Below are 13,576 nucleotides of genomic sequence, written 5' to 3' on the forward strand. Positions count from 1 at the left end.
TCCCAAAGACTGATTTCAAAGGCCAGTGTGAAACTTTTCTCTTCCCAGGCTCTCCACTTCATTCATAATCATTAGTGTACAGATTTCCTCCGGTGAGAAACCTTTCTCCCACTATAGAATAGTATTTTAGAGCTGTGTGTGTGGAAATGAAAAATGTTGGTAATAACAAATATTATGGGGAACGTGGGTGCCTTAAGAGTGATGAACGCCATTTTTTGGTGTCCCCATAAAGGACTTAAGAACATATTTTCTCTGAACATAACCCCCCATTATTCTATATTCCACAAATTAAGATAACTGTCATTATTCATCTGGAGTTGAGGCTGAATGCTGTTCTGGAGGCAAATAAGTAACTTTATTTTCTATCCTCACAGTAGTGTGTGCATTTTCTCATTGGCCTTGACTTTCATAGTTGCTCTTGCTGCTGAGATTATAGTCTGCTCACATTTTCGGCAGTTTACAAGCACAGTACTGTCTACACAGTCAATAAGGTAACAGTACTCTGGGTGTTTTAGTTGCCATACATCACCTGACCTTAGTTAAGCCAACGCAGTACTGTGTGCTTCTGGTCTTTTCTTATCTACTCAGTTCTTAAGTTGTATTTGCAGATAAGTCAGATTTAAGGGCATGTGTACTTTTGTACACATACACATGTTTTTTATTCACACTTAAATAATGACATTTTATTTTAAAATCATGGGTCAGTGCTCTCGTACTTGTTCAAACAAATCATTATATGGAGGACACAGGCCATTATGCTTTTTAAAAGGCATTCAGATGTGTTAAAAATGAAGTCTAGTTATGGGAACAGTGATGTTTTTTTTCCACAATCCTCTCACAGTCCTGTATGGTTTTATTGTTTTTTTTTTTTTTTTTAGTTTAGTATTGTTTTATTTTCTGTTTCTGCTGTTTCCCTTCTGTGTTTCAGTGCTTCTTCCCCAGTCCATTTATTTTCTCCACGTCTGTCCTGCATGGAGTCTTATCAGCCCTCAGTGATTTTTCTTCAGTCAGTCAGTTCCTGTCTGCTCCACCTGTTCCTGATTACTTCATCAAATCCTCAGAACATTCGCCGCTTTCCTAAAAATGTTCTTTGATTTATACTTAGACGTGAAATAATTCTGATGGTACACTTTTGTTTGAGTCATAAAAGATGCTGAGCATGAAAAACTTTGCTGAAGCAGGTTCAAGGAATCCCATTTGTGACTTATGCACCTGTGATCTTTATTTCTCAATCTCAAATCAATTTAAATTGATGTCATCTGCTTTGCAATTTCTCCTGATATAATGCCAGCACAAATGAGAGTTTGACCAGGAATAACCAGGGACCACAAGAGGAATCAAACTTTTAGAAAGACGGGTAGTTTTATCCTGTAGTGTAAAATGTATTATTGTGTATTATGTATTATTTAAATCATGTAGTATGTGTGTATTTGAGATTAGAAAGGTTGCATGGTGCAACCTGGTTTCAGATTTTTCAAAAAGATTTTAAAAGTCCTCAAGGCTTTATTTTTTCAGCCCTAGGGTGTATTATATTCTTATGTTGGTTATTTTTGTTTAAAGCAAATTAAATGCCAAGTCAAAAGCAAAGGGAGTTATACTTAAAAGGTCAACTAAAAAGCACCCTCAGTCAAGTCCCTTAAGTAAAAGTAAAATCCCAAGAATGCAGAATAAATGTCCTGCTTGTGTATTCTTTCAGTAGGAATTCAGGGGCTGCTGTCAGCAGAGAGGAATGAGGTCTGGGGATCACTGTGACCTTCTCAGTGGCCTGAGAGTCTGTTGGCATGGCATGACTGATGCAGATTATCATAGCTGGAGAAAGCCAATTACTCTGGTCATCACAGCACCCTCAGGGTCCCTCTCAGTGGAATGAAATGCGTTGCAAAATTCTCTGTGCATCCTTCTGGCAGCGTTTTGTATTTCCTCTATGCTGATCCCCCCGTTTGAGTGTTAATAGGGCAGTCAATGGGACCCTCCCGCGCCTCAGAGCCCTCTCTGGCTCCGATGAGCTTCTGCTTCACAAAGCAGGGAGGTCGTGCCTTTTGGAGAAGCGGATGAATTACATTCTCCTCTGTTTGTCTTCTCTCTCTATTCAAGACAAAGCCCTTTTATTATAGCCTTCTTCACTGCTCTCAGCCAACGTCCTTGAAGGATTACAAAATGAAAAAGTCGGGTTTCAGAGTCGTGGTGTAAGAGACTCTTATGTGGCATTTTTTTGAGCAGAACAAACAGCAACTGATCACTTTGTTACTGTTGGTTTTGTTTTCCAAAACAGATTTGCTATCACACCAAAGAGGCTGAGATCGCACATGATGACACTGCATCTCTAGGATGTACAAAGATTTCAGGTCAAGCCGAGTCACAGGTAAGAGGCCCGGGTGATTGCGTGAGTGCCAGTTTGCTCGTTCTAATAAATACGAAGGTTTCACATCACAGGGTGGATTTGCTGGTCAAATCTTTGCTTCACACACAAACAACATAGTCAGTGCACCAAATCTTATTTTTATATCTGTCTCATAAGATCTTCATTTTTGCTACCTCTTCCTCTTAACAACTGAACTTGTGTCACTCTTTCCTGGATTTGAATTATATTCTTTGAGTCCTGTTTATTTTTGTCATGTTCACTTTGGTCTGTTTTTGTTCCGACATCAAAATCTGCCACATCCTCTCAGTAATTAGTGTCAAGGCTTCTGATTCAAAGTGTTAATCTCATTCAAGCTCCCACATATTATTCATGCAAGACTCTGACATGGAGAGCACTCACGCACACACTGACACATGTTGTCACAAAAATCACATAATAGCCCATTTTATTTGTGAACCTGAATATGTGAATACAGCAGCCACTTGGATGCGCTTTTATTTTTTTTTAACCAAAGTGACTTACAAGAGCAGCTGTTTTTGTTTTCCTGGGATGGTCATCAGCCTTACTTGTGCTTTTGTTGCTAATTAGCTAATAGTAGTCCAAAAAAATGACCATTGTACCTCATTAACATCATGATGCTGTCAATGTAAGCATGTTGACGTGCCCATGTTAGTGTTTAGCGTAAAGCGCTGACCTTTGCCGTTGGTAAGGCATTTTGCATTTTTACTGCCACTGCGTACAACTAGCATGATGCCTCAGTGCTGATACAATACTGAAAACAGGCTAATAACATTGAAAAGACAATTAATTGTTACATAAAAAATGGAGTATGTGAACTATTCAATGTGCATTACACTAGGCATAGCATTACTGTGTCTCGGCCAGCTGTTATTGTATTTTCAGGAACAATGGAATCCTACAGTACAGAGAACAGAAATTGAACCGAGTAAGAAACTGACAGATTGCTTAAGAGAGAGGAAAGAGGGGAATGAAAAGCGCCTTTCTTGCTGGGCTTTGGCCGATGAGTGTGTCCTTTCCCATTACTCTCACACAGCGCAATATGCAGGTCAGTCAGGTGATAATGAATGCTCTGTCTGATACTTGGCCTTTCTCCCTCCCTCCTGCTAGTGTGGTCTGCTCTCTCTGTTGTATCGTCTCTCTTCCTCTCCCTTATGCAGTGAAGTTTTTTCAACATTATCTCGTGTCTTAAGCCTTTTGTGGATTTAATTTTCTAACAGTCTCCTCTCCACCCGGTTGGACAGTTTGAAGGTATAAGACAATGAAGATGTGAAGTTTTTCTTATTCTTCCTTCATTAAATATTGACTTATTCACTGTAGAACTTAATTCTGTCAGGTTTGTATGAACAAAGAGAAAAGGCACTTTTCATGAGATCATTTGCTTTGGTCTCCACAGTGTACACAGGATTGGATGAACTAATCAAATTCTGTGCACACCAACCCCCACAGCAAGACCAGCTGCTGTAGGAAGAAACTTAATAATGCATTTGGCCAATATTTTAATAAAATACAAGGCACTGGGTTCAAGGTTTCATATAGTGACATGTCTTGTTGACAAAATAATAATTTTATCAATTATGAAAAAATCTTTTATTATGACGGGGTAAACAAAAGAAATGCAAACTAAATGCAAGGATTTGCATGTGACTGTTGTGTCACATATGTGGGCATAGTTTGAAGGAGGTTTTTCTGTACTTCCCAGAATCAACAAAAAATATCTCCTTTGTCTTAAATACAATAGAAAATAGCAAAGAGACTGTTTTTTTTTTTTGCTTCTTCTTTGACCCACATTTACTGTCACTGTTTATTTGGCATCCAAACTGCCTACATGTTTCACAGTTACAGTCATCAGAAGAGAGATGGCCAGTGCTATGATTAATGCTTGAACCATTGCTTTATGAGAAAAATAACATCATTTTACATCTTTTGTTTTCAAGCAAGGCTCTCTTATTGTTAAGATTTACAGCAGTTTTTATATCTACAGGTACAGGTGAGTGAGTCATTTAACAAATAAATTGATAGATATGTGGAAAAATAGACGGACTGTTCTCACATAACATATGCGAGAATTGTTATTCAAACTCAGATGGAATCAAATTTGCACTCTAAGTCTCTTTATCCCAGAGCCAGACTCTTTTTGTTGACCCCTTGGTGGGAGCTGGAAGACTTTTGAGGCTGATTATACATTTGGTGCCAGGAATCACAACCAGTCTGCCACACAGCACAGCTGCCAAAAAGCACCACGATGCTCTCATAAACTGTTTTTGCTGATGTCGGAAGACTTGCCATATTTTAGTGAAATGTTGTAATGTTGTAGAACAAACGTACGATTCGCCGCTCCCTCTTCTTGTGGCTATATTGATAACAATGCATGAGTGGTGTTTGAGTCAAGTGATTTGCCGGCTGTGAATGATGGTGGGGCAGCGAGTGCTGTTAACAGCATTTCAACAGTGCACAGGGGTCAATACTTGTTTTGCACTCTGTTTGAGACCAATTTTCATCAGTATTCAAGCTGAGGGAAATTTTGCCTAATCCTGTTTCCAGAACAGATGTTGTCACCAAGCTACAGCTACAGTAACTCCCTCCTCACACATCATGATGGCAACGATGGCAAACATCTGCTTTACAGCCACATTTGATCCTTTTTTATAATTTTTTTTGTGTGTTTGTTTTTTTTGTTTCTTTTGCTTTTATGGTGCCTTGTTACTCCTCTACAACTCATTAAATTCATCCAAGTAGGAATACACCAGTGTGTGAACTGGGACACTGTGAAGCTCACTTAATGAGGTGTGACTTAAAATGGCAACTCACCTCAACCTTTCCTGTCTGGATGATCATCTGCTAACCATCAGTCAAAGAGCAGGGGTGTGAGGTAAGGAGGGAGGAGGAGAAGGAGGGACAGGTAATTAGAAACGGAAGGATTAAGGAAGATGGAGGTCAAAGATAACAAGCAAAAACCCAAATGACAGAGATGTGCCCCATCTTCAGGACACAATTCTGTGCTGGCTGTCTCTCCGTGGAGGGCAATGGAGTTAATGACATTTTTCACTCGTGTCTGGGCTGCAAACACACCAGTCATTGATCCCAAAATGGAAGACACCAAATACCACTGCAGTCACTTTAAACCGATGGGCTTTCTGCTGAGCAGAACCTTTTTAAATATCATCTTCTCTTCCTCTCCGAAGGCCTCGTGCAGCAGCCACCTGAACCCTGTGGTTTGATTGGAAAGGGCACATTGATACAGCACGGCTGCATTCTTACCAGATGAAAACAGGAGTGTGTGATTTGGCAAAATGCTTGTGAGAGGCAGACGAGCAGTGCCAACATCTCACAGGACAAGTGGTCGTAAATGTTGTTTACGAGAACAAATGCTTGTTAAGGAGAAGACTATGCCTCTCCAAACTATTGTTAGATTTTTACTACGAGAGTTGTCGATGAGGCCCAGCTTTCATTTAATTTGGAGTGATTGAATTTGAATAATTAATTGGATGAGAGTTCTCCCTGTTAGCTAAGCAAATATACAGAGCCGGAGATTAGATCTAACTGGGTCAAACATTCTATACATTTCTGCTTTAATATGTTACACTGAGATGTACTGGGTGACATGGGCTCATGATTTATGGAACACATAAACCTTTTCATTTCCTTTAAAGAAATGGTGAGTTTGTTCTGTCAGAATCACATATTTCGCCTCACATTCAAGTCAGGCAGTTCGTTTGACTTAAGAGTGTCATAATGTCACCCAGCACACAGATTCTCACAAGAAACCATAAAAGTAAACGAAGGCTGCTTTCATCTGCTGAGGCACAGAGTCAAATTAGTGTTTGATTTAAAATGTTTTGCTACACTAAGCAAGCCACAGAAAGAACATCATTGTTTAAGAAAAAAATCAAGGCATCAGACAAACATCATTCCCGAGGGACACTGAAATTGAATGAGAGCATGCACTGGCTGTTACTCATTACTAGTGGCTGACAGGGGTAATTGAATTCTGCCTGGAAAAAAAATCAGTTTATTTATGACAAGTCCTTTTCTGTTGAAAACATGGACAGCTAAAAGCCAGCTAGTCAGCCACTTTATTGCTTTTTTTTTTTTACATCCCTAAATCCAAATGATAGCATGTTTGTCTGCTAATGCACAACTGTCTCTTGAATTTGACAAATGTGTGTGTAGATGTGTTTTATGCATTTTTAACAAACCCTCTACACAAAGCATGATGTGAAGCAGTGGATGTAGCCTTGTCCAACCAATATTTTTCAAAGGCTAGGCTGCAGTCCAGATGTTAGAGGAGGACAGGTCCCCGTATTATTATGTCATTTTTCTGAAGTCTTTCCAAGTATCCTCATTGTAACATAGCCTGAATAATACATTTTGAGCTATTTGATGAGTTGCCTAAAAACAGCTGAATTTTGCCTTGATTAGTCTTCCGGCCAGCCTGCTGTGATTTTGAAAGTGTGGGATTTATATCAAAAGTGTGCAAGAACTGTTACTGAAGATAAAAAGAAATCGGAGGAGAGAGGAGACAATAATGCTCCTCTGAAGTTGTTTTTTTTAGCTGCCAGGCAGATTAGAATCTTGTTCAGTTGTGCCTGCAGTGAAAAGTCATCAGCTGGAATAACCTTTTAAGTCCGCTGATCATATTTGAGATGAATCTAAGTAAGGTCTTTAAATATATACATACTAGAGGTGCACCGATTTTCTTGTCAGATTCCAATTTCCGATTTTCTTTGGATGGAAATGAGCCGTGCACCCATCTTAATCTGCAACAGATTTATATAACAAGACAAATATCAGTTACTTAATTGTTTTGCAGTATGCTTATAAATTCACCAGGGCCGAGGTAATTTGCTAGATTTCTGAAGCCTCTGTTCTCTTCTATGGAGAAAGGCTGATCACCCAGGGTCATGAATTCCACGATTCTCCTCATAACTGCTTTGGTCTTTTCACTTCTCATACCAAGGAGGGACAGGACAGGCTGCTGGCTTTTGTCTGGCCCCGAGCTCTGGCTAACTTTAGCTTTAGCTGCTTTTCCTTTGCTAGGTGCTTCAAACTGGGCACATTCAGCTGGGTGATGGTGTTTTAAGTGTCTGATTAGGTTTGTGTGTCCAAGCGTTTTCATGGTAGTTCCCCACGGTTTACTTTGGCCTTACACGTTTTAAAAAGTGGGAGCTTTGTGTCTTTGCTAAGGGTGAAGATGTTCCACTGTTAATGAGGTGATTAGGCAGTTAGGTAGGGCTAGTTTGATTAGGTGTTAACAGCCAGCAAGATGGCGTATTGTTCAAGACACAGGTGTGATGAAGAGACGTCACTGAACTGACAACTAACAGACAGCAATCTGTGGTTCGGTAAAATGAAAATATAGTAATAGTATAGTAAGTAATCACTGTTTACACTGTTTACGATAGTACCCTTGCTTACAATAAGGGTACTATGCACAGGGCGACCACACATTGCAAACATTTCCTCCCCACTAAAGATTCAAGATTCAGGAGTCTTTATTGTCATTATGCAAGCATAACGAAATTTTGTGCAGATTCTCGGCTTAAAAGCACACTTATAAATAGCAGAAAATTAAAATTACACACTTAAGAAAAAATATAAAATACAAAATACAAAATGAAGACGATGAACTTGCGTTTATCCACATGCAGTGATGAAAGAAAACTATGTAATCAATAAGTCTTACCCCTTAACGTAGTTTATAACTGTTGAAGAGCTGCGCACTCTGCATACGTCTTTTATACATCCTCGCTAAGGACATGTTAGCGTGCGTCTGTGATGTTATTGCATGCGTCGCTGTGTGTACAACGTGTGGCACACGCATAAAGCAAACCGGTTTAGAATCAGAGAAAATCAGAGAAAGGGGAGGTGAACCAGCTGGTTTCTGGTCTGAACTGAGCATGTTGAAAACCGGCCAGGGACTGCACCGTAGCACTACATACCATTATATGTGTGTAAATTGACAGTTTTTTAAATATCACTTAGCTAAAGCCATGAATGTCTAATACAGCAGTCAACCCTACCATACATTCATGAAGGTTATAATACAATTTGTGTTTTGTTGAAAAAGTTTAAGAGAGGTATTTATTGAACTTTAGTGTTGAAAAGTAGTACATTCAGTACATGTGCTTTTTTTCATTTGAAATTGCAGAAATGTTTTTGTCACTCAGCTAACAGGGAGAAGTTGGTGTACTGATGAACACCAAATGTGACAAAGCGCAATGGTAACACACTCATTAATCACGATGTACACAAAGCATGTGACTTAAACATCCACTTCAGATGAAAACATCAAATCTTTGAGGACTGATGGGGAGACTGTAACCTTCCTCAGATGAAAATGGGACAAGCGTAAATATCACATTCCAATCATATTTTCTACATTGTTTACTACTATTTACATTTTGAACGTTATCTCATTGCACTTTTCTTCTGTGGTAGTTGAATGGCACCCCACTGGAAAATTAGCACCAGCTGTTTGAATAATGACAGCGGATGGGATTGCACATTAATGAGCTTTTTATTTTGGTTAAAATTTCCAGTGAATCTGAATAGAAACCCGTGCCCTCTCACCCCACAGTCCATTTAGTCCCCGTTCTGTAGGCTTCGGCTATAACACGTTCATTATGTGCATGTTGAGTCTGTCCAATGGATGAGAAGTCCTACATGCTCTCAAAATTATAGAGAATGTGGACACGTGCAGCTCCGGACAACAACTTTATGGTCATTTCAGAGCCTGACTGCTGTTTTGCTTCTTAATTGTATTGTCTTAAACTGCCAGGTGAAGCCAGGTGTTTCTATTAAACTTGCCGCTAATCTGTATCTGACATGCTCCAAATACAGGGAAAACATTTTCGGGTTTCTCATGAAAAAAAAAAAATAAATAAATAAATCTTAAACTGTCTTAAAATGTTCCTAAATTGAGTACACTGCTTGATATCTACTGAAACTGCATGCTGTTACCATTAGAAGTTGGACTTAATATTAACCTTGATCAGGTGATGTCAGTATCTCCTCCAGAAGCCAGTCTGAGCCGGATCGAGGGGGGTTCATGAGATCAGTAACAAGCGACTCAGCTGACCACTACAGCGATACATTAGATATGACCCTCATCTCTGTACACAGCTTGCATCTAATTAGGAAGCATAATAGTGTGTGCTCTGTTGTTTTCCTTGTGTAATTAATCTTTTGACTGCGTGCTGATCAAACTGAAAAAGTTTCAGTCTTTTTTTTCCGTAGTTATTCAGTCTAAGATCACAGTAATGTTCAGGTGAAAACAGTTACTCTTAGGGTGTAGAGCTGAAGGCGGGTACAGTTTTTTAGTGGGCATTAAATACCTTACTCAGCTCAAACTTCTTGGACAAGCAGAAAATACTAAATATAATATAAAATAAATCTAAAAGTATATCTTTAGCCTGGGGGGGCGAACAGGAGTGCCTCTCGTCCCAGTCTGCATGCTAAGATTTGGTAGTGAACTGATCATCTCGATGCTTCTCCTCCTCCAACTGGCAAGCTGCAGTATGACACCTTGTTAAAAAGCTGTACAGCTGTCAAAAGTTTTGGACAAATTACCCCGCTTTTTCGTGTGGCATTTATCGCTTGGCTGCACATCAGAGGGTGTCATGAAAATCTCTATGCAAACTCTCGGGGTGGGGTGGGGAGGGGGGGGCATTGTTTTTCCACAGCCTGTTTGGCTTTCAACTCAGGAGCGGGTAGCGTGTTGAGAGATCCCTCTTGTTCGCACAGGGTGACTTGCCGTAGGCTTGACTGAAACGACGTACTCTCTTGGCACTTCACCATCCCTGCGCGTGTTCGCCTTCACGTCAGACTGACAAAGAAGAGGAGCAAGAGTTTTGACTTCGGTTGTGTCAGTGGTTGTAGCGCCCACCGACACAACCGTAAACAGTTCGCCTGCGCGATGCATGTAACCGAAGCGAAGTCGCGTTTGTGCTTCAGTACGAACCGGGCACGTCGCGAGGGCGGGCTCGCCAGCCGTAGCTAAAAGGTCCCGCTTCGACTGGCTGCTCTCATTGCAGTCCGGGCTGCCGAACGGAGCGGACTGACACAGGGACAAGCCCCGTCTCTATTCAAGGATTTTACTTCGTTCACTTCGTCCTACTGCAGAGGACCGACAAAGAATCGCACCTCGCCCTGTGTGGACAATGTTTCTCTTGCAGTACGCAGGTACATGTTTCAAGTTTTTTTTTATTCACGCGGTTTCTCCTCTCGCTTACGTTGACAGCAGAATGTTATTAATATATATTTTTTGGACACACGGCACATCGACTATCCGTACTTGTGTTGTTTCAGGCTACGATGTATGACTGGACGTCAGTTACCGTACGAGTTGTGTGGCGTTTAGCCTCATTGTTTATCGTTCGTCTCCACGTTGTTTGATAGAAGTTAACACAGAAATCTCAAAGGTTTTACTGCTGTGCTTTAGTCCGAGACTGTCGGGCGTATACCAGCTGTTCAGTCCGCATCAGAAGAGCTGTGCAGCCTCTATTCAGCGTGGTAACGTTGTTTCTTTTTCTTTGCATGGCTCGACATTTGATGTGTAATGGTGCGCTTTATGACAACAATAATTTACTGTGCGCATTTTACGCTTGCTTATCAGCACAATAGACGCGAGCGATAGCTATTATTTTGACTGACACACGCCTACTGCAGCGGTTTATGGGTGAAGTTTTCAGAATAGATGTAATCCACTGCTATGCTGTCGAAATGCATATTTTTCTCATCCTATTCAACGCAGTTTCTATTACATTTGGGCAGCATAATCATACGGGATTAGTCACAATGTAGTCAATAGGCCTATAATGCATGGGCTTGTTCATAGATATAAGTTGTTGGGTTTTTGCGACGTGCAACTCATAAGAGCTCCGTGTCATTTATTCCCGAATCGCCACAGCGCATAAATAGCTGATTTAAATGGGACATTTTTCTCAGGGCTCGCAGGATCTAATTAAGCGGGGATGCTTGTTTGAACTTAACCTGCTTACACCGCTTCGTTCTGGCACTCTGTTCACCAGCTTCCTCTGTTTATAGTCATGGCAAATTTACCTCATAAGTCCCACAGCTTTTTTTGTTGTCTGTGTGTTCGTAGTCTAATTGCCACTTTGCCTGAGCTCACAAAGGCAATGATGTGTCAAAAATTAGTCTCATGGTATTAATCTGTCATTTGTCAATGCACGGAGTATATTCTCAAAGAGAACTGCAAGCAGTTTATGTTCTCAACCCCTGTAGGAACTTGTCAAAACGTTACATCCTTGATATACTTTTTAACATTTGGAACCAGAGTTTGCAGTTGTCAAAGCAAAGTAAGGTTTCATTAATTTTGTAATGAAGCGTATAGTTAAGCCAAAAGTTGTTCAGTTAAGTAATTACAATGATTTCACAGTGCCTAATTAATCATTCAGGATTCGAATTATAGCATGTAATCTGATAAAACATGTAGGCTTAGCTGAGTACAAAAATGACATTATGACTTGAGAGAGGGGGGAAAAAAGCTATTGGTGTTCTCCCGAGGATTAAAATGCATTTCTTGTCCTTCTCTGATTTTGAAGGTTTATGTTTCTCTGATACACTGTCGTTTATCTTGCGCAGACAGAACGGATCAGTTCCCTTCTCTTCTGTTTCCTCCCTTTCCAGAGGCACCGACATGCTTTGAATCACACTGGGTGAATGGGGTTTGAGTGCCTCCCTTTGACCACTGGGAGAGAAAAGGTCCATCAGGCCTTGTGACAGCCATTTACCTCCACACTGTGCTAGTCCTCTCTGATCAATCGACAGAGCATCTTTATATTGCCTTTAATGGCATATATGTGTGTGTCGTGGGGCGGGGGGCACTTTGCTTAGATCTGTCAGAGGGGAGAGATTTAAAGGTTGAACATAGAGTGCTTGAGAAGGAGCTTAAATATTTCAGCTCTCTTTGGCATAGGATGGTAGTGCTGCAGAACAAATTAAGACTGAATACAGAGCGGAATACTGTACAATACCGGGAGATTTGGCAGTGTTAGAAACTCTCAAATTTTAATTGGTTGGTGCATGACAATTTAAGGTTACTAAGTGGGATTCTCATAGCAGTAACTGTCAAGGAAAAAAAAAGTATAAAAGTGACAAAGACAAAAAAGAAAAGAGAAAAAAAAGTAAAAATATGAAATAGCCATTATGGTTGACCCAAAAATGTCAGGTTTAGTGAACCAGCCATCCCAATGAGAGCCTGAGTCAGTAGAAATTTATTTATGAGACAGACCCTCAGAATGGGCAGTGGGGGAAACTGTTATCACTGGTAATTTGTCCAATCCCATGGCGTTGGTGACTTGAGTCCCTTATGGTCGTCGTTACATCTCTGTTGAAAACTTTGCACCAAAATGAATGCGTTTCTCTGCTGAAACGTCAATGTTTTCTCACAAGAAGATGTCCGTAGATCCTGTAACTACAGCACCACAGCTATCTCCAAATGTTTTTGTCAAGTCATTCTCCTTCATGTGGTGCTATCACTGCAGCACACCATCTGCTGGGCTGATGTTTAAGACTGTTGGTGTAATAACATGATGGTTTGATTGCCACACTGCTCATCCTAAATCTCCCTGGCAAACTAATGCAGGATAATGATTGTTGTTTATTCCTGTGTCTAATGCTCAGTTGTATGCGCCCTCCAGAAACGCCATTTGACTCGGACCAATTGTTCGGCACTTGAATTCCAACAGCAGCATTAAAGTGAGGCTAAAATCTGTTGAGGTTGAAGTAAAGTATATTAGCTTGTGTAGAAGACCCCTGTGAGGATCAGCAGTTCAACCTGCCATCTGGTATTGAGTAGCTGAAAGAGCTTGGCAGCCTGAAGGCAACCAACTCAGGGGCTCTAACCATATCACTGACAGAGCTCTTCATTTCTAATCGCTTTCATGATAAGGAACCACATGGGGAACTTTGAAATTAGAGTTAAGGACTCTGCAGTGGCATTTTCAGGAGCTACATGAAAGATGAAATGAGCCATCAGCCTGACTCTGCATATGAGCAGTGTATAAAACAAAGTTGTGGCTCCATTGCTGCTGTGTTAAACCCTGCTGACAGTTCCTTTGAGTGGGGGAGAACATAGAAGGAGTTTGAAGAAGCAGGATTATGCAGTTTACCAGGAAGTTGCTTGATAACTTTTCTTCATTTTCAAATCTACTCTCAAAGTATATAATGATG

At 40.5% G+C, this 13,576-nt stretch overlaps 1 protein-coding gene across 6 annotated transcripts in view; it reads left to right on the forward strand.

The window, feature by feature from the left end:
- Positions 1 to 13,576, forward strand: part of LOC124068588 (ecto-NOX disulfide-thiol exchanger 2-like) — a 148,547-nt gene that overhangs the window by 28,379 nt on the left and 106,592 nt on the right. For 5 of the 6 annotated variants that reach the window (XM_046406964.1, XM_046406965.1, XM_046406961.1 and 2 more), the window contains one exon: positions 2,273 to 2,362. In XM_046406964.1, the coding sequence (XP_046262920.1) occupies positions 2,329 to 2,362 (34 nt within the window). In that variant the 5' untranslated portion in view covers positions 2,273 to 2,328. Of the gene's footprint in view, positions 1 to 2,272; positions 2,363 to 10,071; positions 10,565 to 13,576 lie in introns of those variants that run through there. The other variant, XM_046406963.1, reaches the window with a different exon arrangement.

The sequence above is a fragment of the Scatophagus argus genome, chromosome 12 (genome assembly GCF_020382885.2).
Source record: "Scatophagus argus isolate fScaArg1 chromosome 12, fScaArg1.pri, whole genome shotgun sequence".
NCBI classification, from domain to species: domain Eukaryota; kingdom Metazoa; phylum Chordata; class Actinopteri; family Scatophagidae; genus Scatophagus; species Scatophagus argus.